The sequence below is a fragment of the Castanea sativa genome, chromosome 10, assembly GCF_040712315.1.
Source record: "Castanea sativa cultivar Marrone di Chiusa Pesio chromosome 10, ASM4071231v1".
NCBI lineage: Eukaryota > Viridiplantae > Streptophyta > Magnoliopsida > Fagales > Fagaceae > Castanea > Castanea sativa.
In genome coordinates this window covers 3,664,640-3,687,640 of record NC_134022.1, presented here as the reverse complement: position 1 = coordinate 3,687,640, position 23,001 = coordinate 3,664,640, and the positions used below count along the sequence as shown (strand labels likewise).

Sequence of the window (23,001 nt, the reverse complement as noted above, 5' to 3'; positions counted from 1 at the left end):
ATTGCTTAGCCTCCTGACCGCCACGATGCAATTCCACCACCACCCCTGAAGTACGTCTTTTCCCTATTCCCCGTTGGAGACTTACGGTTAAGTCTCTTCTTCGTGAACTTACTGATTCTTCCCTATCTGGACTTGCCTCTGCCATATACCTTTAAACCAGAACGTCTCACTTTGTTGTTCCCACAGACAACGCTAATTGGAAGGACCAAAAATCATACAACAAACTGACTGCCACAATACGTTTTATGACTAGAGATCCGAATACAATGAATTTGTAGAGAGGGTCACAGCAACAAAAGTCCCCTTTTCTTTGTCTCTCTTCTCTTATTTATACCCTTTGCCCTTATTATCTCAGCCCTACACCTCTCCATCTACTTAATCCCTTATACTGACACCTGTCCAATCCTTTGTAGTCGGTAATGGAGAAAAGTTTTAGCTCTGTGTTTTGTACTGTTCAGGTCATGTCTACATTAATGCAGCAGACAAAGTTGGTATTCCTTTATTTAATGCGGCCAGAATGGTTGGTACAGAATATTCAATGCAATGCTCATAGTTATCCAACCCCACCCGGATATTTGCAATACGTCTCATACAACATCAATCTCTCTTCGTTCCTTGCCCGACCATCCCACTTTGTCTCGGGCAGGTTCCTTTATTCTCCTCTACTCATTATACCTTCCAGTATGTCTCCGGGTCTTCAGTTCTTTGGATCCTCGGGTCTTCGAATCTTCGGGTCCTCACAATAACAATATATCTTCATCTTCATGTTGGCAAGCTTCTTGAATTTTATCTAAGGTTTTAAAAAACCGAACTAGCCGGTCCGACTGATTGAACTAGGAACCGAAGGCCAATCTGACCTAAAAAATTCCCAAAATCGGTGAATATCGGGAAAAATCGGTCAAAACCAAGAACTGAAAGCAAATCTAGTTTTGGCCCAGTCCAGTTTTTAAAGCCAAGGTATTACCATTAATCATTACTATCAAGCCAATGAACTCCACCCTTAATTTCTCTTTTACGGACAGCAATACTTTCATGTTGACAATATAAGTATAAACATCATTTATTAAGGATTTGACTTAGAGCACTTGTAACAGTGGAGCTCAAAAGCTATATAGCTATTTAAGTTCCACCAAAACACAAAAAACCAACATCTAATCGTGGAGCTATAGCTATTTTTTAGCTTCATTGCTATAGTGCACATCTATCTATAGATGTGAACTGTATCTTAGAGCTAAAAAAAAAAAAACAATTTTTTATTCTCTGCTCGGTTGTGTGTGTGTGTGGCTGTGATGGTTGTATGTAGTTGATATATTATTTTATTGTAGTAGATATCTTATTTTATTGTGATATTTATATTATTTTATTATATTGAAAGCTAAAATAGATCTACTGCTGCAGCATGTGTGTAGCTAAAATAGATAAAATAACTTTTTTTATTACCAAATAGCTAAATTTTTAGCTCTAATGTTGTCATGAATTCCCCATGCACAAAAACGTGAACAAAAAGAAAAAGTGATCAGGTTTAAAACCCAATAAAAGATCTCCACATGAATGCTATTTTGACATGGCAACTGGCATGCTAAGCAAAACTCTATTCCAGAGCTTCTTCTTTTTTATGTCATCCTCCACCTCCTTCTCTTATGTTACTTTGCCTTTTCCAAAACTTATTCATTCCTTACTTTTAACAAAATTTTAAGGTGAGTTTGGTTTAACTTTTTAATATTGTGCCTTTTTTTTTTTAAAGTGACGGTTTTAAAAAATGCGGTATGTGATTAAACATTTTAAAAAAGTAGGATGATTGGTAAAAACTATTAGAAACTTTTTTACGTTTAAAAAGTAGGATGATTGGTAAAAATTATTAGAAACTTTTTTTTTGAAAAAGTTGAATATTTAGTTAGCATGTATCAAAATTGCAGATATAGATTTGAGTTATTTAGGGAACTTCAGGAGAGTTAGGTTATGAGTTTACTTTATAAATCTTTAGGAAATCTTAATCAACGATTTCGTTGGAGCTATTAGTTTCGTTTTGAATGTTGTGCTTTGAGAGATGGTATAGACTTGATTTTATAGCTTGGAGTGTAGTTCATTATTATTATTTTATTTTTTTGCTTTAAAAAAAGGACATGTAGTTGTGGTCACTAGTTCTGGCTAACTTAAACCCTGTCATGCATGGCGTAGGATCACCATGTGCAATAGTATGACTTGCCACTACTTGAACTTACAATTCTCAAACTTGTAGGTGTGATAGATCATAAGAATTTCCTACTATTTAGAACATTCACATCAAATATACTAAAATAGCTAAAAAAAAGTGACGGTTAAAATAGCTAAAAAGCTATTTGGCACCCAAAAAAAAATCCACAACAATAAAGGTGCTAAGCTTACAAATTATTAACACTTAGAGTCCGTTTGGAAATAACTTATTTAGCTGAAATTGAATTTTTTTTGCTAAAAGTACTGTAGATAAAGCTAAAAGGTAGTTGAAATAGTACAGTAAGACTCATGAATAGTACTAAAAAGTGCAATGAGACTCATGAATAGTATCAAAAATAAGCTGAATAATAGCAAAAATAAGCTAAATAATAAAAAAGCTGACTTTTAAAGCCAACGCCAAATACAACCTTAATTACAGTAAACTATCATATATAGTAATTTACAGTAGCTAGAGTTATACAAAAATAATATTATTTTATTCGGTTCCCTTCTTTGTGTTTCTCGTACCTCTCTCTCTCTCTCTCTCTCTCTCTCTCTCTCTCGTATTGCCACCAAGGGATCTTTGTTTTATGCTCCATATTAGCAATGGTGTTGAGATTCATGACAGCTTAAGCATGCAATGGTGGTAGAGATTAGTGTTTAGTGTTGGCGTGCGATGGTTGTTGAGATTAGCGTTAGTGTTATGGGTTTGTGGGTTGTGAGTTGTTGAGATCGGTGGGTTTTGTGGGTTGTGGGAGTGGGTGGCAGTGGTGGTGGGTTGCGGTTGTAGCTAGTGAGCTTTTTGCTAGGTGGTTGTGGTTGATGGTGTTGTGGCTGGGTTGATCATTGTTGTGGGTCATTAAGTTCACTGGTGGGTTTTTTGTGTGGTGGGTTTTTGTTGTGGCTGACTTTCGGCAGAGTTGTGGTTGCTGGTAGTATGGCTGTGGAATGGTTGGTGGCTTTTATGCGAAATGGGTGTTTAGTTGTGGGCATTGCTATTTTGTGGTTGTAGGTTTAGGTGTGACTCTTTGTGGTTGTTTTGTGGCTGTGGAATGGCGTTTGTGGGTGTATTGGGTAAAAATTGTTTGCATTATTTTAATACATTGTATGCTAAAATAGAACATTTGATATTGAGTAAATTGGAGCATCCATATTGGTGGAGTCATAAATTTAGCGAATTAATACCACAAAAAGTTACTTTATCTATTTTACCACCCCACTTTACAAAAAACCCAACATCAGTGGTATTATTTTAGCTTTCAACGCAGTAAAATAATATATCTACTATAATAAATAATTCATTTAATTTTTTTCTCTGTTCTTCTCTATCTCTCTTTTCAATCCACAACTCTCATGCTGTCGTTGCCGCCGCCGCCACCACCACCACTACCACAAGTGTGAAACTTCTTCAAGCCCTCACGACACCACCACCACCACCACCATAAGTGTGAAAATCCTATGGAAAGAAGAACCAAAAATCCAGAAAAAACACAAACCCATTGCCCACAATAGATCAAAAAATACAAACACAAACCTACAATAGCCAAACTTGAAACCCATTCAAACCTGCAAAAATCCACCAAACAACCACAATCCACCACAAAAATCCAATAAACAACCATAATCCACCGAAACCCAACCAAACTCAAAACCCCATAAACTCACTACCACGACCAAAATCCACACCAACCACACAAACTCAGCCAAACCTGTTACCTACGTCGAACACAACGACCCACGGTAAACGCCGTTATCCGCGACAAACGCCACAAGTGAGAGAGGCATGAGATAGTAGAGAAAGAGAGGGGCAGAGAATGAAGAGAGTGAGGGTCGGTGCTGGGTAGGGGCTTAGGTCGACGGTGTGTAGAGGAAGAGGTGGGTCGGAGTTGGGCAAGCGAGATGGGTCGGCAAGGTGGAGGAAGAGAGAAAAATCTGAGGGAAGAGTGGGAGAGGTGAAAAGTGTAAGGAAAGAGGAGCTTGCAATGGGAAGAAATGAGAAAGGAAGAGAAAAAGAAAAAATAAAAGAAACTAGTTAAATAATATGATCCAATGTGAACACAATAAAACAATGTTTTTTTTTTAAAACATTCGGACCATAGATCTGCACTGTAACTGATAAGTAAAAAATTATTGTTTTAGCTCCACTAATGCAACCCGAATTTTGTAGTTCACGGTGTTAAAAATAGCAATTTTGCTTTTTAGCACCACCAATATTAATGCTCTTATAAATTAAAGTGTTAAAATAGATAAAATAACTTTTTGAGTTGCTAAAAGCTAATTCTTTTTAAAATTGTGACGTGAATACTCTAAGGCACTTATGACGGTGATAACCTGGAAGGGAGTTAAAGTTAGATGCAAAAACTGTAGTTGATTTGGTGTCTAATCAATCTTCATTTAATAAAACTCTTATACTACTCTTATAATATTTTATAACTTATTGGCCAAGTTTAGCCAAAGCCGATGAAGTATGTCTTCAGTGAATCAAATAATTGTGCTAATGCAAATTACAAGATAGAATGAACATTTGCAAGTCTTTGTAACCTTTTTCTTCTCCTACTTTTGATGGGAGCTTTCCTTTGCTTCGAAGTGGTATGCTAATAAGTTTGCTTTATTAGAACTTCTTTATCTTATATAATCAAATAAAAAAAAAGAGTGAAAAAAATTGGCATCCTAGCATTTTTTTAGGTTAAAATATTATTTTCGATTATAAATTTTGTATGAATTTCATTTGTCATCATAAAAATTGGTTAATAACATTTTTTCACATTTTAGGGGCCAAATAGGGATAAAAAAAAACTTTTTTTTGTTAGTTTATATAAGATTAATTTATTTAAAGTTTACAAATAGAATATATCAAAAAGTACAATGAAATCTATGAATAGTATAAAAAATAAGCCGAATAATAGCAAAAATAAGCTTAATAGTAAAAAAGTTAACTTTTTAAGCCAATGTCAAATACAACCTTAGTTACAGTAAACTATTATATATAGTAGTTTACTGTAGCTAGAGTTATACTAAAATAATATTATTTTATTCGGTTCTCTTCTTTGTCTTTATCATGTCCCTCTTTCTTTTCTTATCCTCTGTGCTTCATCTTTGTCTCACATTTCTACTCCCCCTCTCTCTCGTATTGCCAACAAGGACATCTTTGTTTTATGCTCCATATTAGCAATGGTGTTGAGATTGGTGACAGCTTGAGCATGCAGTGATGGTAGAGATTGGTGTGTAGTGTTGGCATGCGGTGGTTGTTGAGATTAGCATTAGTGTTATTGGTTCATGGGTTGCGAGTTGTTGAGATCAGTGGGTTTTGTGGGTTGTGGGAGTGGGTGGTAGTGGTGGTGGGTTGCGGTTGTAGTTGGTTGTACTCGGTCTTTTTCCTAGGTGGTTGTGGTTGACGATGTTGTGGCTGGGTTGATCATTGTCGTGGGTCACTGAGTTCATTGGTGGGTTTTTTGTGTGGTGGGTTTTTGTTATGGCTGGCTTTCGGCAGAGTTATGGTTGGTGGTAATGTGGCCGGGGAATGGTTGGTGGCTTTTATGTGAAATGAGGGTTTAGCTGTGGGCATGGCTATTTTGTGGTTGTAGGTTTGGGTGTGACTCTTTGTGGTTGTTTGGTGGCTGTGGAATGGTGTTTATGGGTGGGTAGAAATTGTTTGTATTATTTTAATATATTGAATGCTAAAATATAACCTTTAATATTGAGTATATTAGAGCATCCACATTGGTAGAGTCATAAATTTAGCAATTTGGTACCACAGAAAGCTACTTTATCTATTTTACCACCTCACTTTACAAAACACCCAACATCAGTGGTTTTATTTTAGGTTTCAACGCAGTAAAATAATATAAACAACACAATAAAATAATATATCCACCACAATAAACAATTTATTTATTTATTAATTTTTTCTCTATTCTTCTCTATCTCTCTTTCTCTCTCTTTTCAATCCACAACCTCCACATCGTTGCCGTCACCACCACCACCACTACCACAAGTGTGAAACTTCTTCAAGCCCTCACGGCACCACTGCCACCAGTGTAAAAACTCTTATGGGAAGAAGAACCAAAAAGCCAGCAAAAACACAAACCCACGATCTCAACCCATTGCCCACAACAGATAGAAAAACACAAACACAAACCCACAATAGCCAAACTTGAAACCCATTCAAACTTGCAAAAATCTACTAAACAACAACAATCCACTACAGAAATCCAATAAACAACCACAATCCACTAAAATCCAACCAAACCTAAAACTCCACAAACTTGTTACCACGACCAAAATCCACCACCAACCACATAAACTCAGCCAAACCCGCTACCCACGTTGAACACAGCAACCCACGACGAACGTCGTTACCTACGACAAATGCCGTAAGTGAGAGAGGCTTGAGATATTAGAGAAAGAGAGGGGCGGAGAACAAAAAGAGTGAGGGTTGGTGCTAGGCAGGGGCTTGGGTCGGCGGCGAGTGGAGGAAGAGGTGGGTCGGAGCTGGGCATGCAAGATGGGTCTTTCGGCAGCTTGGCAGGCAAGATGGGTTGGTGAGGTGAAGGAAGAGAAAAAAATCTGAGGGAAGAATGGGAGAGGTGAAGAGTGTAAGGAGATAGGAGCTTGCAACAGGAAGAAATAAGAAAGGAAGAGAAAAAGAAAAAAGAAAAGAAAAGAAACTAGTTAAATAATATGATTAAGTGTGAACACAAATAAAATAATGTTTTTTTTAAAACATTTGAGCTAAAAGTTGTGCACTATAGCTGAGAAGCAAAAAATTATTGCTTTAGCTCCATTAATGCAGCCCCAATTTCGTAATTCGTGGTGCTAAAAATAACAATTGAGCTTTTTAGCACCACCAATACTAAGAGCATTCTCATTGACAATTGCAAATGGGAAATGTATGGGAAATGTACAATCAAGATACAAAAAGGTGCTGACAATTGGACTTGTAAAAATTGGGATGTTGTAAAATGGTATGGTATAATTGATAAAGTAGTTTTTTGAGATGGTAAAATAGGATAGGATACAATTTTCTATTGCGAATACTCTAATGCTCTAATAATTCAAAGTGTTAAAATAGATAAAATAACTTTTTTGAGTTGCTAAAAGCTGATTCTTTTTAAAACTTTGACATGAATGTTTTAAGACACTTATGACGGTGATAACCTGGAAGGGAGTTAAAGTTAGATGCAAAAATTGTAGGTAATTTGGTGTCTAATCAATCTTCATCTAATAAAACTCTTGTACTTTTATAATATCTTATAACTTATTGGGCAAGTTTAGCCAAAGCTGATGAAGTATGTCTTTAGCAAATCAAATACTTGTGCTAATGCAAATTGCAAGATGTCAACAACTGCAAGTCTTTGTAACCTTTTTCTTCTCCTACTTTTGATGGGAGCTTTCCTTTGCTTGGAAGTGTGTATGCTAATAAGTTTGCTTTATTAGTACTTCTTTATCTTATATAATCAAATAAAAAAAAAAGAGTGAAAAAATTGGCATCCTAGCATTTTTCTAGGTTAAAATATTATTTTCAGTTTAAAATTTGCATGAATTTCATTTTTCATTATAAAATTTTTTTAATAACATTTTTTCAACATTTTAGGGGCCAAATAGGGATAAAAAAAACCTTTGTTTTTGTAGTTTATAATGACAAAAACAATATTTAGTTTTTATTTATTTATTTTGAAAAATATTGTTTTTTTATTATTTTATGAATATTATTTTTATTTAATTGCTCTAAACTAAAGGGGCGTATAGAACTTTTTTACAAAAAAATTATAGGCTGAAAATAGTATTCAGAATCAAAATTATTCTTTTTCCCACAAATAGCAACCTCTAATAATTTGTTGTGGGAATATTTTGTAAATAATATTTCTCTTAAAAAAAAAAAAAATGGCACCGGTAAAACTAAAAGCACTTTCCTCTTTAAAAAGGAGAAACAAACTGAAACTGAAACGCAAAAAAGCAAAGCAAACCAAACCAAAAGAAAACTGTGTGGAGAGAGAAAACAAAACAGCAACTGAGTTCAGAAGAGAGAATTCATATTCATATTAACTTGTAGTATACATATATATATTTTTTCTCTCTTGTGGATTATTAGGTACTTGTTTGAATCCTGATCGTCACACATAACCACCACAACTACAATGGCGACTGAAACCGCCGCTGCAAAAGATGCTTCGAGTTCTTCGAAGGCGGCGGCGGCGGAATCGTACATAGGAAGCTTCATAAGCCTGATTTCCAAGTCCGATATTCGCTACGAAGGACTCCTCTCCTTCCTCAACGTCAACGATTCCACCATTGGCCTCAACAACGGTACGCTCCTTTACCTTTAGGAAATTCTCAACTATTTCTTCTAAACTAGGGTTTGTGTTTTTTTTTTTTGACAAATAGTTTGGGATTTTTTGTTAACCCTAGGTGTAGAGTGTGTTGTCCACAGTTCCAAAAGATTCTCGTAAATAAAATTATAGAATCGACAAATGAAGAACAACAATGGACATTGTTAAAAACCTAGATACCACAATTGAACATTAGACTACTCATACATAGTTTGTTGTGGTCTAAAATTTTTGAGAATAAATGTGTGAATGTAGTATCACTATAATGTTTTCACAAAAATGAGATTGTATGGAGTTTTGTTTTGTTTTTGTTTTATTTTTATTTTTAAAATAAATAAAAATGGTTCCTATAACATTTCGATTGATAAATCTAACATGTTTAGTAACTTTCTCGAGAATTTTGTCAAATTTTTAATCGAATTGAATGAGGACGAATTATATTTTGTGGCATTCAAGTTTCTAGGTATTCCATTTGGGGATACGAATGCCGGGAGTGTATCGAATTTTTTTTTTGATAAGTAAGAATGATATATATACGAAGGGTTACTCTATGCCTGAAAAAACACAGAGCAACCTAGGAGATACAAGAAGAAGAAAACAAAGAGAAACAAAGACAACAAGAAAATTAGAAAAGGAAAAGGGAGCAAAAAAAAGAAGGGAGGGAATCACTAGACGTGAGTCCCCACGCGCGCGACGAGTGTATCGAATTCCCTCAATCGAATGCGGGGAAAGGGTATTTTTGTTAAAAATTTTCTACCCAAGTAAGAAAAAAGAGCTGATTTTAGTCATGGAAACTTAATTTCTTCGCATAGCTTAGAATGCTTCCAATCTATGTTGAAATCACCAATTCTTGGTGGGGTCATGTGTCTGGCGAAGGCCTCATGTTATCTATATTTGTTTCCTTCTGAGGGTGATGATATTGAAACAACTACGGATAATAAATTGCAGTCCAAGGTCAATTGTACTTTCAATGGAGTGGAGATCTTTCCTAAAAAAAAAAATGGAGTGGAGATCTCTACAAAATGCCGAAGTTTTTATTGTTTTTATGGTTGTTAATTGATAGGATGACTACTTTGAGTCTTCGAGTTCTTTTCCTTATGCTACATTTATGGGTTTTCTTGTTTTGTTAAACTACAGAGTGTATTTTTTTGGATATTCTCTTTTATAAAGTCTTTGTACTTGAGGTTATCTTCTTATACTTAATAATACTATTTTATTTACTAATCCAAAAATAGAATAGAAGATAATAAGTGTAGGTGAAATACTTAATAGGTCAACAAAAAAGTACTTCACTCATCCTATGATGTTGGGGGTTATATAAATTCTAGCTTGGCTTTTACATTAATGGAAAAGAATAACAAACAAAATAAAGCCTTTTGTGATCTTGCAGTTAGGTCTTTTGGAACAGAGGGGCGAAGGAAAGATAGCCCACAAATTCCACCAGGTGATAAGGTGTATGAATACATTCTTTTCCGAGCAAGTGATATTAAAGTAAGTGAAAGCAACTTATTTTTCCATTCTTAGTATGCTTCCTTTTCTCATTTTGAGGTCTTTAGTGGTTTTCTACAAGCACCCCCCCCTCCCTTCTTTTATTTTTTTGAAAATATAGCTATTATGTAAATATCCTTGTGCCTTGATTCTTAGAACAAATATGAATGTTTTGAGTAACTAAGAGCTATGGTATATAATGTTTCTTTTTTGGCTTTACTTAATAACCTAATCAAATATCTTCAACCATTTAAATAGAATTTCATTGCGTTTGGAATTTAAAATTGGCTGAGGGTTTAATTTGTTATTTTTTGAAATCTCAGGGTTTACTTTTTCATTTTCCTGAAACTATAAGGATTCATTTGTTACTTTTTGGAACATTGGGGTTTAATTTATTACATTTAAAACTATAGGATTTAATTTGTTACACCCTTCAGTTATAGGGTTTAAAACATAATTTTCCCTAAGCTTAAAAAGAAGAATGCAAACACCCAATACTTGGTTGCATTATCGTCGCCTTTGATTATATATGTACTCTCTTTCTCTCTCTCTCTCTCTCTCTCTCTCTCTCAGACATACTCATTCTTTTTTTGTATTTTTGTTGAGGAGCTAGGATGATAAGTTGATGTTGCTTCTATATGATTCTTATGAAATACTTTTGGTAATCTTCTAAAATTGATGTTGCTGCTATATGATTCTTTATTAAATACTTGTTTTGGTAGTCTTCTGAAATTGTGGGCATGTTAAATATGTTGGTTTCTACTTGTTTTAGTGTTTATTGCTCCTTGTTGCTGGAAATTTTAGATGTTTGTAGTTTTACATCATAGTTTTTTTTGTTGCATTTATCTTGTAAATGTCCTGTGGACTATAATTTTGCCCATTTTCTTTATTTTAATAAAATTTTATTCTTCATAAAAGAAAAATCCTTATGAATATTTACTATTTAGGACTTGCAAGTTAAAGCCTCCCCACCTGTCCAAACAGAAGAGCAGATTCACAATGATCCTGCTATCATCCAGGTATTGACATTCTGGGATTTGAAATTCAAAATTTGAAGTGTCATTCAGAAAAATCAAGTTCACCTACATATCTGTTTTGCTTTATCTTTGCAGTCGCACTATGCTGGGGTGCATTTGAGTTCTCCACCTTTGGCTTCTGTTGGTGGTAAAACCTTGACAGAATCAACTCAATGGCAAGATACCCCTGCTTTGACAAGCAGAACCTATTCTGGAGTACTACCTTCATATCAATCTGTATCCCAACCTGCTACACAACTTGTTGGTTCTCCATCTTCTTCTATGCCAATGTATTGGCAAGGGTACAATGGAACATCGGGTGGTATATCTCATGCTTCACAGCAACCTATTCCTTTTCAACCTCCATCAACTGGGTCATTTCATTTGACAATGCAGGGTCAGTGGCAGACTCCTGAAATTCAGACACCTACAACCCTGAGCTTGCCGAATACATCAGAATTTGGTACCCCTGTATCTTCATATATTGCTTCTGCTTCTGTACATCCAAAATATTCACCCTCTGCTAGTCCAGTACAGTCTTCTACTTCTCTTGATATTCCGTCCTTCTTGTCCACAAAATCATCTTTACCACATTCTGAATCTTTAACTGCTAACAGATCAACTCTGTCTTCATTTCCTTTGTCTCGTGAAGACTTAAACACCAGTGAAAACCAAATTGTTGGTAAAGCTGTTTCTGACTCACAATCGGTTCTCCCTGTCCGGTCCATGTCTTATCCATCTTCATTTGCAGATTCTTCAGGCCCCTTGCTAACACCTCCTCCATCATTGTTAACTCCGGATCAGTTAGCACAGTCTAGGCCACATGCGCTTTCTTCCATGCAGAAACTCTACCCTATTCAGACTGATATGAGTGCTCCAATTCCGACATCATCTTATTCTTCATCATCAATTTCTATTCCAGTATCTCAAGCACCTCTTTTGCCATTGCCAACTTCTACAAGACAGGTAAAACTCTCTTTTTATTTTTATTTTTTAGGGGGGGGGGATGCTGGTTCCAAAAATTATAATTCCCATTTTTTAGGATATTTTCTTGTTACTATTGCATCTTGTACCATTTAATCTGTAATCTGTTTAATCTATTATGTTGGGGAAATATTATGCAAAACAATTTAGGGGGTGTTTTTTATTTGCTGAGACATTATTAATAGTATTTTTAGCATTCATCATGCTTGAATATAATTTTCTTGGTTTCTGCTTGTTTTTGGTAGTATATTTAAATTTTAATGCAGTTTTGTTTACTGGATTGATTAGGAATTTTGTTTTTGATAAGTAAAGATATTGCAATAATTTAAAAACAAAGGGAGGGACTTTGATATACTGGTTGTATATGAAAAATTCTGCCCCAAATAACATTTACAAATACAAAAATTCAAGAAGTCTAGAATATTCGATGGCCCATCTAATGGCATTTTATTTTTTTTGATAGGTAAGAAAAAGATTTATTGAAAAAGAAAAAGCATGAAAAATACACAAGGATCACAATAGTGAGCAAGTAGAAAAAAGAGGTAAAAAAAAGCAAACAAACATCAAGCTATTCTCTAAGAGACAAAAGAAATTCTGTGATAGTGGAACAATCTGAGAGGCCCCAACACCGAGACCAATCAAAGAGGGTCTGTTTGCATAAATCTAGCAATTGATCCAATGGTTTTCCCATATCGTCAAAAGAACGCCGATTCCGTTCAATCCAAAGATTCCACATTAAACAACCTGGAACCAAATTCTAAATATCAGAATTATGTTTCCCAAGCCACTGATACCCACAAAAAAAATAAGTCTGCAATAGAACCTGGCATGACCCAATCAATCCCAAACAACCGAAGCATATGCATCCACAGAGAATGAGCAACTGGACAAGAAATCAATAGGTGATCCACAGATTCCTCATTACAGCAACACATACAACAACGATTTGCCAAAGTGCGGCCACAGAGCATAAGATTATTCAAAGTAAGGATTTGACCATGAGTTGCTGTCCACATAAAGAATGCCACCTTTTTTGGAACCTTTACTTTCCAAATGCCCTTCCAAGGGAAAGTAGGAAAAGTTACATTTTGAATCTTAAGATAAAAAGACTAAACATCAGATTTCCCACTTCCATTAAGACACCAAGAAAGTCTGTCACTACGTCCACCTCTAGGAATTGGAGTTTTAATGAAGTTAAGAAAGGAATAGGAAGCCGCCAACTCTCAATCATTAAATTCACTATAAAATCTTAAACTCAATACTCTATCATTATCACCAATTGGAGGACTTAACACCTTAGAGATACAAGCTTCCTTATTGGCTGAACACACAAATAGCTGAGGATAAAGAGATTTGAGAGAATTATCCCTAGTCCACTTATCATGCCAAAAAAGAATACGAGAACCATCTCCTACCACAAAAGACAAATGCCTAGAAAAACTTTCCCACCCTTCACTAATACTTCGCCATAAACCACAACCATGAGCCCTTCTACAAACTCTAGTTCTCCACCTCCCTTTTCCCTCTCCATATTTCATGGCTATGACCCTCCGCCATAGATGAGTAGTTTCATGGCCATATTTCCAAAGCCATTTTCCTAATAGAGCTTGATTAAATGACACCAAATTTCGAATTCCGCGAGGTAAGCAAACCTTTTCCGAAGCCACCAAAGGGTATTTGAAACACTTAGCTGAAGAACCCCACAAAAAATTTCTCCGAATACATTCCAGTCTCATTGCCACAACTTTAGGAATAGTAAAAAGAGAAAGATAATAAGTCGAAAGGCTTGACAATGTACTTCTCAACAAAGTGAGTCTGCCACCATTTGACAAATAAAGCCGCTTCCAGCTTGACAACTTCTTTTCCATCCTCTCTAGAATTGGATTCCAAATAGAGGCCGTCTTATTCGAGGTATCCAAAGGTAAAACCCCTTTTCGTTTTGAGAATATGTGGTTGAAGCTGGAGAATTTTGTTGATAAAGTGAAGGTTTGGTGGGCATCTTACTTGTTCCAAGGCAATCCTAGTTTTATTCTAGCTAAGAAGTTGGCAGCTTTGAAATTGGATCTAAAAAAGTGGAACGAAGAGGAGTTTGGTAATGTCACTATTAAGAAACAGCATCTATGGAACAAATTAAATGATTTGGATGTTAGAGAAGAGATTCAGCCTTTAACAGCTGAGGAAAAGATAGAACAAAATAATCTCCGTACAGATATTGAAAAGCTCACTCTCTTAGAAGAAATTAGTTGGAGGCAGAAGTCTAGGATGTTGCATTTGAGGGAGGGGGATGCAAATACCAAATTTTTCCATAGAATGGCTAATTCCCATAGAAGAAATAATGGCATTTAGAGCCTTATGGTAGATGGAAATTTGTCTTCCGATCAAGGCATGATTGCTAATTGTATTACTCAATTCTATCGAAACTATACTCGAGGAGCAAGTTGATAGACCATTTCCGGAAGTATTGATATTTCCAAGGATATCCGGTGATAATGCGGATTGGTTGGATAGACCCTTTGATGAGGCAGAAATTTTTGAGGTAATCAAGAATTTTAATGGTGACAAATCGCTGGTCCGTATGGGTTTCCTATGGCTTTCTTCCAAGCTTGTTGGGAAATTCTTAAACCCGATCTTATGGCTGTTTTTAATCACTTTTATGTTAAAGGTCGGTTTGAGAAGAGTTTGAATGCAACATTCATTACCCTCATCCCTAAAAAAAATGCGGCAATTGAAGTTAAAGATTTTCGTCCCATTAGTCTTGTTGGGGGCGTTTATAAAATCATTGCTAAGGTCTTAGCCAATAGGCTTCGCACGGTCATGGAAGATATAATCTCGGCATCTCGAAAATGCTTTTGTGAGAAAACGAGAGATTCTTGACCCCTGACTTATTGCTAATGAGAGCCTTGACAAGAGATTGAAATCGATTTGCCAGGATTACTTTGCAAATTAGATGTTGAGAAGGCCTTTGATCATGTAAACCGGAGATTTCTTATGCGATTTGTTAGAAAAGGGTGGTTTCTGCTAAATGGCGTCGAGTGGATTTTCTTTTGTATATCTACAGTTCGTTTCTCTATTCTGATAAATGGCTCTCCCTGTGGGTTTTTTGAGAGTTCCAGGGGGTTACGACAAGGAGATCCATTATCCCCTTTGTTATTTGTATTGGTTATGGAAGCCCTTGGGAGGATGTTGGAAAAGGCGCCCATGATGGTCACATGTCGAGGCTTTAGGGTGGGTTCCAGAGGGAAGATCTTTGGTGGTGTCTCACCTTCTCTTTGCGAGATGATACTTTGATTTTTTGTGGTGCCTGATTTGGACCGGTTCGTTTCTCCGTATGATCCTCATTTGGTTCGAGGTGGTTTCTGGCTTAAGGATAAATTTGGGCAAGTCAGAATTGGTTCCTGTTGGTATGGTGCATAATTTGGACTTATTGTTGACTGTTCTTGGCTGTAAACAAGGTACTCTTCCAATGAAGTATTTGGGTCTTCCTTTAGGAGCCAAATGTAAGGATAAGGCAATCTGGAATCCAATTCTGGAAAAGATGGAACGGAGATTAGCAGGATGGAAACGTCTGTACTTATCAAAGGGAGGTAGAGTCACTTTAATTAAAAGCACTCTATCTAACTTACCTACTTATTTCCTATCTCTATTCCCTATTCCTGTTGCTGTGGCTAACCGAATTGAGAAACTACAGAGAAATTTCTTATGGGGTGGCATTGGAGATGAACCAAAATTCCATTTAGTTAAATGGGCTAATGTATGCAGTCCCATTGCTTCAGGGGGCCTTGGGATAAGGAAGATAAGACTTTTTAATGAAGCTTTGCTTGGAAAGTGGCTATGGAGATTTGGGATGGAGAGGACTGCCTTTTGGAGGCAAGTGATAGAGGTGAAATATGGCTGTGAAGGGGGTGGTGTACTAGGCCTGTTAATGGTCCATATGGTGTGGGTTTATGGAAAAATATTCGTCAGGGATGGCCTTCTTTTTCTCGCTATATTCTATTTGATGTTGGGGATGGGTCAAGAGTGAAATTCTGGCAAGACCATTGGTGTGGTGAGACTTCCCTTGCAGTCCGTTATCCGGAATTGTATAGATTTTGCAGAGACAAGGAGGCTAGTGTGGCTGAGCTTATGAAGCTTGATAATGGAGTTCTCTTTTGGGATGTAAGTTTCTTTAGGGGTGTGCATGCTCGGGAATCAGAGGCATTGGCTGGTTTTATGGATACTATTTATGGTGCTTCGGTGAAAGGATTTGGTGAGGATAAGATGTGCTGGAAACTTGATAGAAAGAAGGGTTTTATGGTTAAAAATTATTATTGTCTCTTAGTGGGCTCCAATGATTGTTGCTTTCCTTGGAAGAGTATATGGAAACAGAAAATTCCTTCTCGTGTTGCTTTCTTTGTTTGGATTGCGGCTTTGGGGAAGTGCTTAACGATTGACAATTTACGAAAAAGGAAAATTTGGATTCTGGATTGGTGTTACATGTGCAAGTGCAATGGTGAATCAGTTGATCATCTTTTTCTCCATTGTCCGGTTGCAATGGATATGTGGGCAATGGTGTTTGGATTGTTTGGAGTTAGCTGGGTGATGCCACAATCTGTAGTGGGGCTATTAGCGTGTTGGCAAGGCAGGTTTGGTAGTCATCGAAATGGGCATATATGGATGACTGTTCCACATTGCTTATTGTGGTGTCTTTGGAGAGAGAGAAATAGCAGGTGCTTTGAAGATAAGGAGAGATCAATTTCAGACTTGAAGCTATTTTTCTTTAGAACCCTTAGAGATTGGTTGACTGCTTTCCAGAACCAAACATTTTTATCATTTCTTGATTTCTTAGATTCTTGTAATTTTTGTTCTTGACTGTTTAACCCTTGTACACTCCCTGTGTACTAGGGTGTTACATTTTTGATATTAATAAACATCTTACTTATCAAAAAAAAAAAAAAAAAAAAAGGTATCCAAAGGCATTCCCAAATAAATCATAGGCAAACTGCCCACCCTGCATTGAAGAATGTTAGCCAAATTGTGAATGTTGCTCACCTCCCCAATAGGGACAATTTCACTTTTCCCCACATTCACCCTCAAACCAGTAAAAGCTTGAAAACAAGTTAAAGCCAGCCTAATGGATAACAACTGCTCCCTAGAAGCATCACATAAAAGAATGGTGTCATCAGTAAATAAAAGATGAAAAATACAAATACCAGTAGAACTAATAGGTCCCACATGAAAACCCTGAATAAGACCACCATCCTCAATTTTCTTCAGAATCTGACTTAAAACCTCCATGATCAAAAGAAAAAGAAGGGGAGACAACGGATCACCTTGTCTAAGGTCTCTAGAACTACCAAAGAAACCAGCAGGATAATCATTAACCAAAATTGAGAAACGAACAACGAACAGTACTGACACAAGCCTTTACCCAACTTCTCCATCGACCGCTAAAGCCCGTCCTCTCCAGCAAATACAACAAAGTGTCCCAACTTACATGATCATAGGCTTTCTCAATGTCTAACTTACACACCTCCCACGGAGTGTGACATTTCAGTCTGCTATCTAGGCATTCATTAGCAATAAGCACCGAGTCTAAAATCTGTCTACCCCCAACAAAAGAATTTTGTGACTCCGAAATGAGTTTATCCAACACCATCCTCAATCTATTAGCCAACACTTTAAATAGTAGCTTATACACTGCTCGATAAACTGATAGGCCTAAAATCTCTGATATTTAGGGCATTATTTTTCTTGGGATTAAAGATAGAAAAGAAGCATTCAAAGATTGTTCAAACTCTGAGCTTCTATGAAAATGATCAAAGAAGGCCATAACATCCTTTTCCACTACACTCTAGCACTTTTGAAAAAGGGCCATAGTGAAGCCGTCAGGACTTGGGGCTTTATCACCCTCCATCTCTTGAAGGACCTGTACCACCTCCTCCTTAGAAAAATCCCTCTCAAGAACAAGCCGTTCATCCTCCTCAATACTGGCAAACTCCAAACTGTCCATAGAAGGACGCCAAGGATCTGACTCCGTGTACAAGCCCTGATAAAACTGAATCACCTTAGACCACACCTCTTCCTCATCCTCATAAAGGACACCATCCACCTCTATACCTTGAATATGATTAGTTCTTCTATGCGAGTTTGCTACTTGATGAAAAAAACTAGTATTATTGTCACCCTCTTTCACAAATAATATCCGGGACTTTTGTTTCCAAGAAATCTCCTCCAATGATGCTAAATGTGCAATATCGCCTTTAATCTGACTACAACAAGTTTGTTCCTCTTGCGAAAGACCCAACAAGTCCTCCCTAGCATCCAAATCCAACAACTCAGATAAAAGGCATTTCTTCCTAAAGGCCAAGTCCCCAAATGCCTCCTTATTCCACTTTTTCAAGTCATCTTTAAGAGCCTTTAATTTACAAGCCAAAATAAAACTCGGAGAACCCAGAAAACAATACCCATTCCACCATTGCCGAACTCTCTCCACAAAACCCTTTTCTTTCAACCACATATTCTCAAATTTAAAGGCACTTCGACCTTTATTAACACAACCAGCAACCACCAAAAGTGGGCAATGCAAAGACTACTCGGGGGAGTACCCTTTGAGACACATTCTCAAAATGATCTACCCAATCCAGCCTTATTCTATTAAGAGAAAGCTCCTGCCCTTTAAAAGTTTGTTCATTTTTTTTTTTTTGATAAGTAAGAAAGTTTGTTCATTTTTACCTGGGGTATTGTTTGCATCATGCACACTTAGGGTGGAACTACATGTTAGCTTGGGGAAGGGGGCATGCCCCCTCACCCCCCCCACCCTCCCAAGAAAAAAGGTTCAATGATCCTCTTAATGATCTTTTTGGAAGTATAACTAAGTGATTGGCATAGTGGTTATAGAGAAAATTATTTTTTATTTATTTTGTAAAATTTTCTCCTATATTTGCTAAAGTTTTGAGGATTTCATTGGTTCCATTGTAATTTTTTTATTCATTTTAGTAGAAAATTTGAAAATAAAAATTGAAAAAGTGAAACTTTTAAGAATTTCTAGCTTTAGGTGCATGATAATAGATTAGTTTGCTAATTACACCAATCACTTATTTTAAATTTAAAAAAAAAAGATGATTAATTTATTTTAAGAAAGGTTATCTTCAAGCTTAACTTTGATGAGAGATAATATGTTATTTTTTATGACATTTTTGGTTGTGTCTAATATCAATTTAGATAACTTTTGTCTACTCGTTAGAATATAAAAAATGATAAGTTCTAAACATTTTGTAAATATATATAAATCAAAGTTTATAATTTTGTATATAATATATTTATAAATTATGACATACTTCAGGGTTTGTCTTGAGTACTGTCTAGTACCATAACTTGGCCCCTAAACCAAAATTCCTAGTTTTGTCCCTTGACACGCTACAGCCATATTCTGAACCTTTTATTTTTTTGGGTATGAAGTAGGTTTGCTATGCCCATATTGAAGTAGGATAGCGAAGTAAACACTTAGGATAACCCCATATGATGCCTAATATCACAAAGACATAAGTCCATAAGATTGTTTAGTTCATAGGCGCACTTTTGAAGGGATTGAGCGTCCAGCCATGGAGATTTTTTTTTTCCTGTCTTTTATATGGTTGGATGGCTGCCATGATTGGAAATTCTGTTGGATTGGATGTCCACTTTCGCTGTTTTTCCTTATCTTATACTTTTGATTTGTTGGATTTGTGTATTTTGAGGCTTTGATTGTTTTGTCCCCATTTGTATACTTCCTGTATACTTTGAGAGGTCTCTTTTATTTGGGATCTTAATAAAACATTTATTACTTATAAAAAATGATTGGACATCCTTATTTAATATCTGTTGAATGTTGTGCTCTCTAGTGTACTACTTGTATATAGGGAAAGGGAACCTATTGTAGCTTGATTTCTCAATAAAATGTATCATTTATCTATAAAGAAAAAAATAAGATTGTTAGTTTACCAGGAAATGAAATAGGATTAAGAAATAGAATACCAAAAGCTTGATTCATTACTTAATTAAAGGGGCTATAAGATTTGGTGGTCAAGAGATACCAAAGAGTGAGGGTTTTCAATATCTTGGTTTAATTTTACATAATGATGGAGAGATTGAATAGGATGTGAATCATTGGATAAGAGTAGGGTGGATGAAGTGGAGAAGCGAATCCGGAGTATTGTGTGATAGTAGAATACTTATTGGGTTAAAGGAAGTTTTATAAAAGATTTCTTTAAGACCAGCTATAAGTTATGGTATTGAATGTTGGTTTGTTAAGTATTAACATGTTCATAAAATGAGTGTAGTTGAAATGAGAATATTAACATGGATAAATGGAAATACAAGAAAAGATAGGATTTGAAATGAGAAATTCCCTTAAGGATAGGGGGCCCCTATTGATGAAAAGATAAGCAAGAGTTACTTGAGATGGTTGGCTCATGTGCAAAGGAGAGCAATCGGTACACTAGTGAGAAAGAGTGAGTTGAATCAAGTTGAGTGAATGTAGAAAAGTAGAGGAAGACCTAAAATAGCATTAGTAGAAGTAGTAAAAAAGGATATGTCAATTAAGATGTAAGAGGGATGATGACTTCGAATAGAATATAATGGTGGAAAAGAATATATGTGGCTTACTTGAGCCTTGATTGCTGTTGGGAGTATAGCCAACCCCAAAATTTGGTATTAAGGCTTAGAGGGCCTTGAATGTAAGAAGTGGAGATTAAATGACAATGGTAGGTTTGATGTGCGTTCACATTATATGGCATCTGGGTTGAGAGGTGCATATTTCCCTTGGAAAAACAACTGGTATGCTAAGGCTCTAAAATGGTCGCTTTCTTTGTGGAACTTTTTTTTCCTTGATGGTTCAGATTCATTGAGTAAACCCGATGAGTGTTGTTGAGCTTCTATCTGGATGGTGGAAATGGTTTGAAAAACAATCTTTTTTTTGTTTGGAATCAAGTCCCTTGTGTCTATTATGGACACTATGGAAAGAGAGGATTCAACATACTTTTAAAGATATGGAAGCTTTGGTGGTTCAACTGGAGTCAACTTTTACTAGATCATTGATGTTGGGCAAAAAACCAAATTTTATGCATCACCGAAATGAAGAACAGAAAAAAAAAAGCTAGGAATTAACACCTAAATTGGTTGGAATCAGCATTAGATCATTGAGAAAATTTCAACAGTTTTATCAATCAAGCGCTTTAAAACAATTCTAAACCCTTGGTTCCTTAAATACAATTTCAATCTTTTTATCCTAGTAAGAATAAAAAAAATTCAACTAAGCTAGTAAGAAAAGATATTATATTCCAAAATCAAGTAGGATAAGAAACTAAGGTTTAACCAATTACATAAGTAAAATAAATATTAGGCTTTAGGCCCATCTTGTAGCAGGCTCCATCCATAAGGCCACTGGTTGGGTTGTCTTCTTTTGTGTGTCTATGTCCACGGCTGTGTAATTGGAGGCCTGTATCTTGTGTCCACACCAACTCCCTTGGCTGGGAACAATCCAATCCTGTCAATAGTCCTTGCATCTCTGATAATACTTAAGCAAGTCTGGATCAATTTGCTGTAGCTCTTCTCGAGTAATCCAAGTGCAATCATAGTCTGATTGTCTTCTGAAAATAGGTTGCCTACTTGGCTCTTTAGGTTGGTGTTTGGAGCATGTTTTGTGTATGCTGGCTTGTGTGTTTTAATATATATATATATATATATATATATATATATATATATATATATATATATATATATTCATTGCACTCTTTTCTGTGTACAGAAAGTAGATTGGTCTACTTGGTTGGGGTGTGATGCTTGTGTATTTTCACAGTTTTATTTAGTCTCTACGGGAAGTATGTATGCCCGTTGCACTATTTATTGAAATTTCCAATTGTTGTGTTGCTGATTTTTTGCAGTCTCAGTATTCGGCTACACAATTCACAGAAGAGTTCGATTTTACGGCCATGAATGAAAAGTTTAAAAAAGATGAAGTATGGGGTTATCTTGGAAAGGGTAAGGATAAAACAGGGGGAGTTCAGGGCTTTACAACTGGTCAAAGCTTGGGGGACAGAGAAGGTCATGGCTTAATACCTAATCCTAAGGTTGGACTTGCAACATTTCTATAAACAGGAATCAGATTTTTTATTTTTATAATTTTATTTAAAATTGTGTGTTTTCTTCTTTTAACAAACAACATGATTGTAGTTTTTATGGTTTTCCTTGTCTAGTGCATTTAGTCATGTTAATACTTTAATGCATGCCTTTTCCTTTCCCCCTCTGTGCAGCCTGCATATGAGAAGGATGAGTTCTTTGACACAATTTCTTGTAATGCGCTTGCACGTGGTGCGAGGAACGGACAGAACAGGTTCTCTGAGAGAATCAAGCAGGATACTGAGGTTTGCCAACTTATTTGTGTCATTTCCAAATTTGAGAATTGAAATCATGAGGCATGAACTTGTGCCAAGAAATAAAAGTAGTCATGGATGTCACTGAATTTCAGTTACTCTTGCAGACATTTGGCAATATCCAACAGAGACCTAATCTAGGTTATGGTGGTTATGCTGCTGGACATGGTGACAATTACCGAGGCTCATATAACTGGGGAAGGGGACATGGTTATGGTGGAAGGAGTCGTGGTGACAACATGCCTTTCTAATGGTATCTGGACCTCAATTTTATCCAAAGGTCCATGGTTGCTTCTATCCAACATGGTTCTGTCTGTCAGTCAGTCCCTTTTCTTTTATAAACCTCATTGCTGTCCATTGGCTATATAAGCAATGAATCTCAAGGTAAATGATGTGAGCACCTTATATTGGGGTTTTCATTTTGAGAGACTTGGTAGGAACTATCAGTATTACCAATTATTGCTGGTTCATGTTATTTTTATGTCCATGAGCTGGCCTCTCACATTTTACTTTTTTAAGCAATGTTATCAACGAACAAATTGGTCATGGAGGAAATCACACGCTGGAATAGTTATACTAACCCTAACCCATTGGTTTCCTCTA

At 36.1% G+C, this 23,001-nt stretch overlaps 1 protein-coding gene across 1 annotated transcript; it reads left to right on the top strand.

Annotated features, from left to right (window-relative positions):
* Window positions 1-8,145: 8,145 nt before the first annotated feature.
* On the top strand, window positions 8,146-23,001 carry LOC142613712 (decapping 5-like protein). The gene is made up of 7 exons (XM_075786180.1): window positions 8,146-8,499; window positions 9,913-10,013; window positions 10,958-11,029; window positions 11,123-11,992; window positions 21,910-22,095; window positions 22,279-22,389; window positions 22,506-23,001. Exons 1-7 carry the CDS (start codon window positions 8,331-8,333, stop codon window positions 22,647-22,649), a joined length of 1,653 nt encoding a protein of 550 aa, XP_075642295.1. The 5' UTR covers window positions 8,146-8,330; the 3' UTR covers window positions 22,650-23,001.

Excerpts from the sequence above, each read along its gene's own strand:
- LOC142613712 (XM_075786180.1), top strand. The coding sequence starts at position 8,331 with ATGGCGACTGAAACCGCCGCTGCAAAAGATGCTTCGAGTTCTTCGAAG. Across the intron at positions 10,014-10,957 it reads TCCGAGCAAGTGATATTAAA|GACTTGCAAGTTAAAGCCTC; the intron begins GTAAGTGAAAGC and ends TTTACTATTTAG. Across the intron at positions 22,096-22,278 it reads GCTTAATACCTAATCCTAAG|CCTGCATATGAGAAGGATGA; the intron begins GTTGGACTTGCA and ends CCCTCTGTGCAG.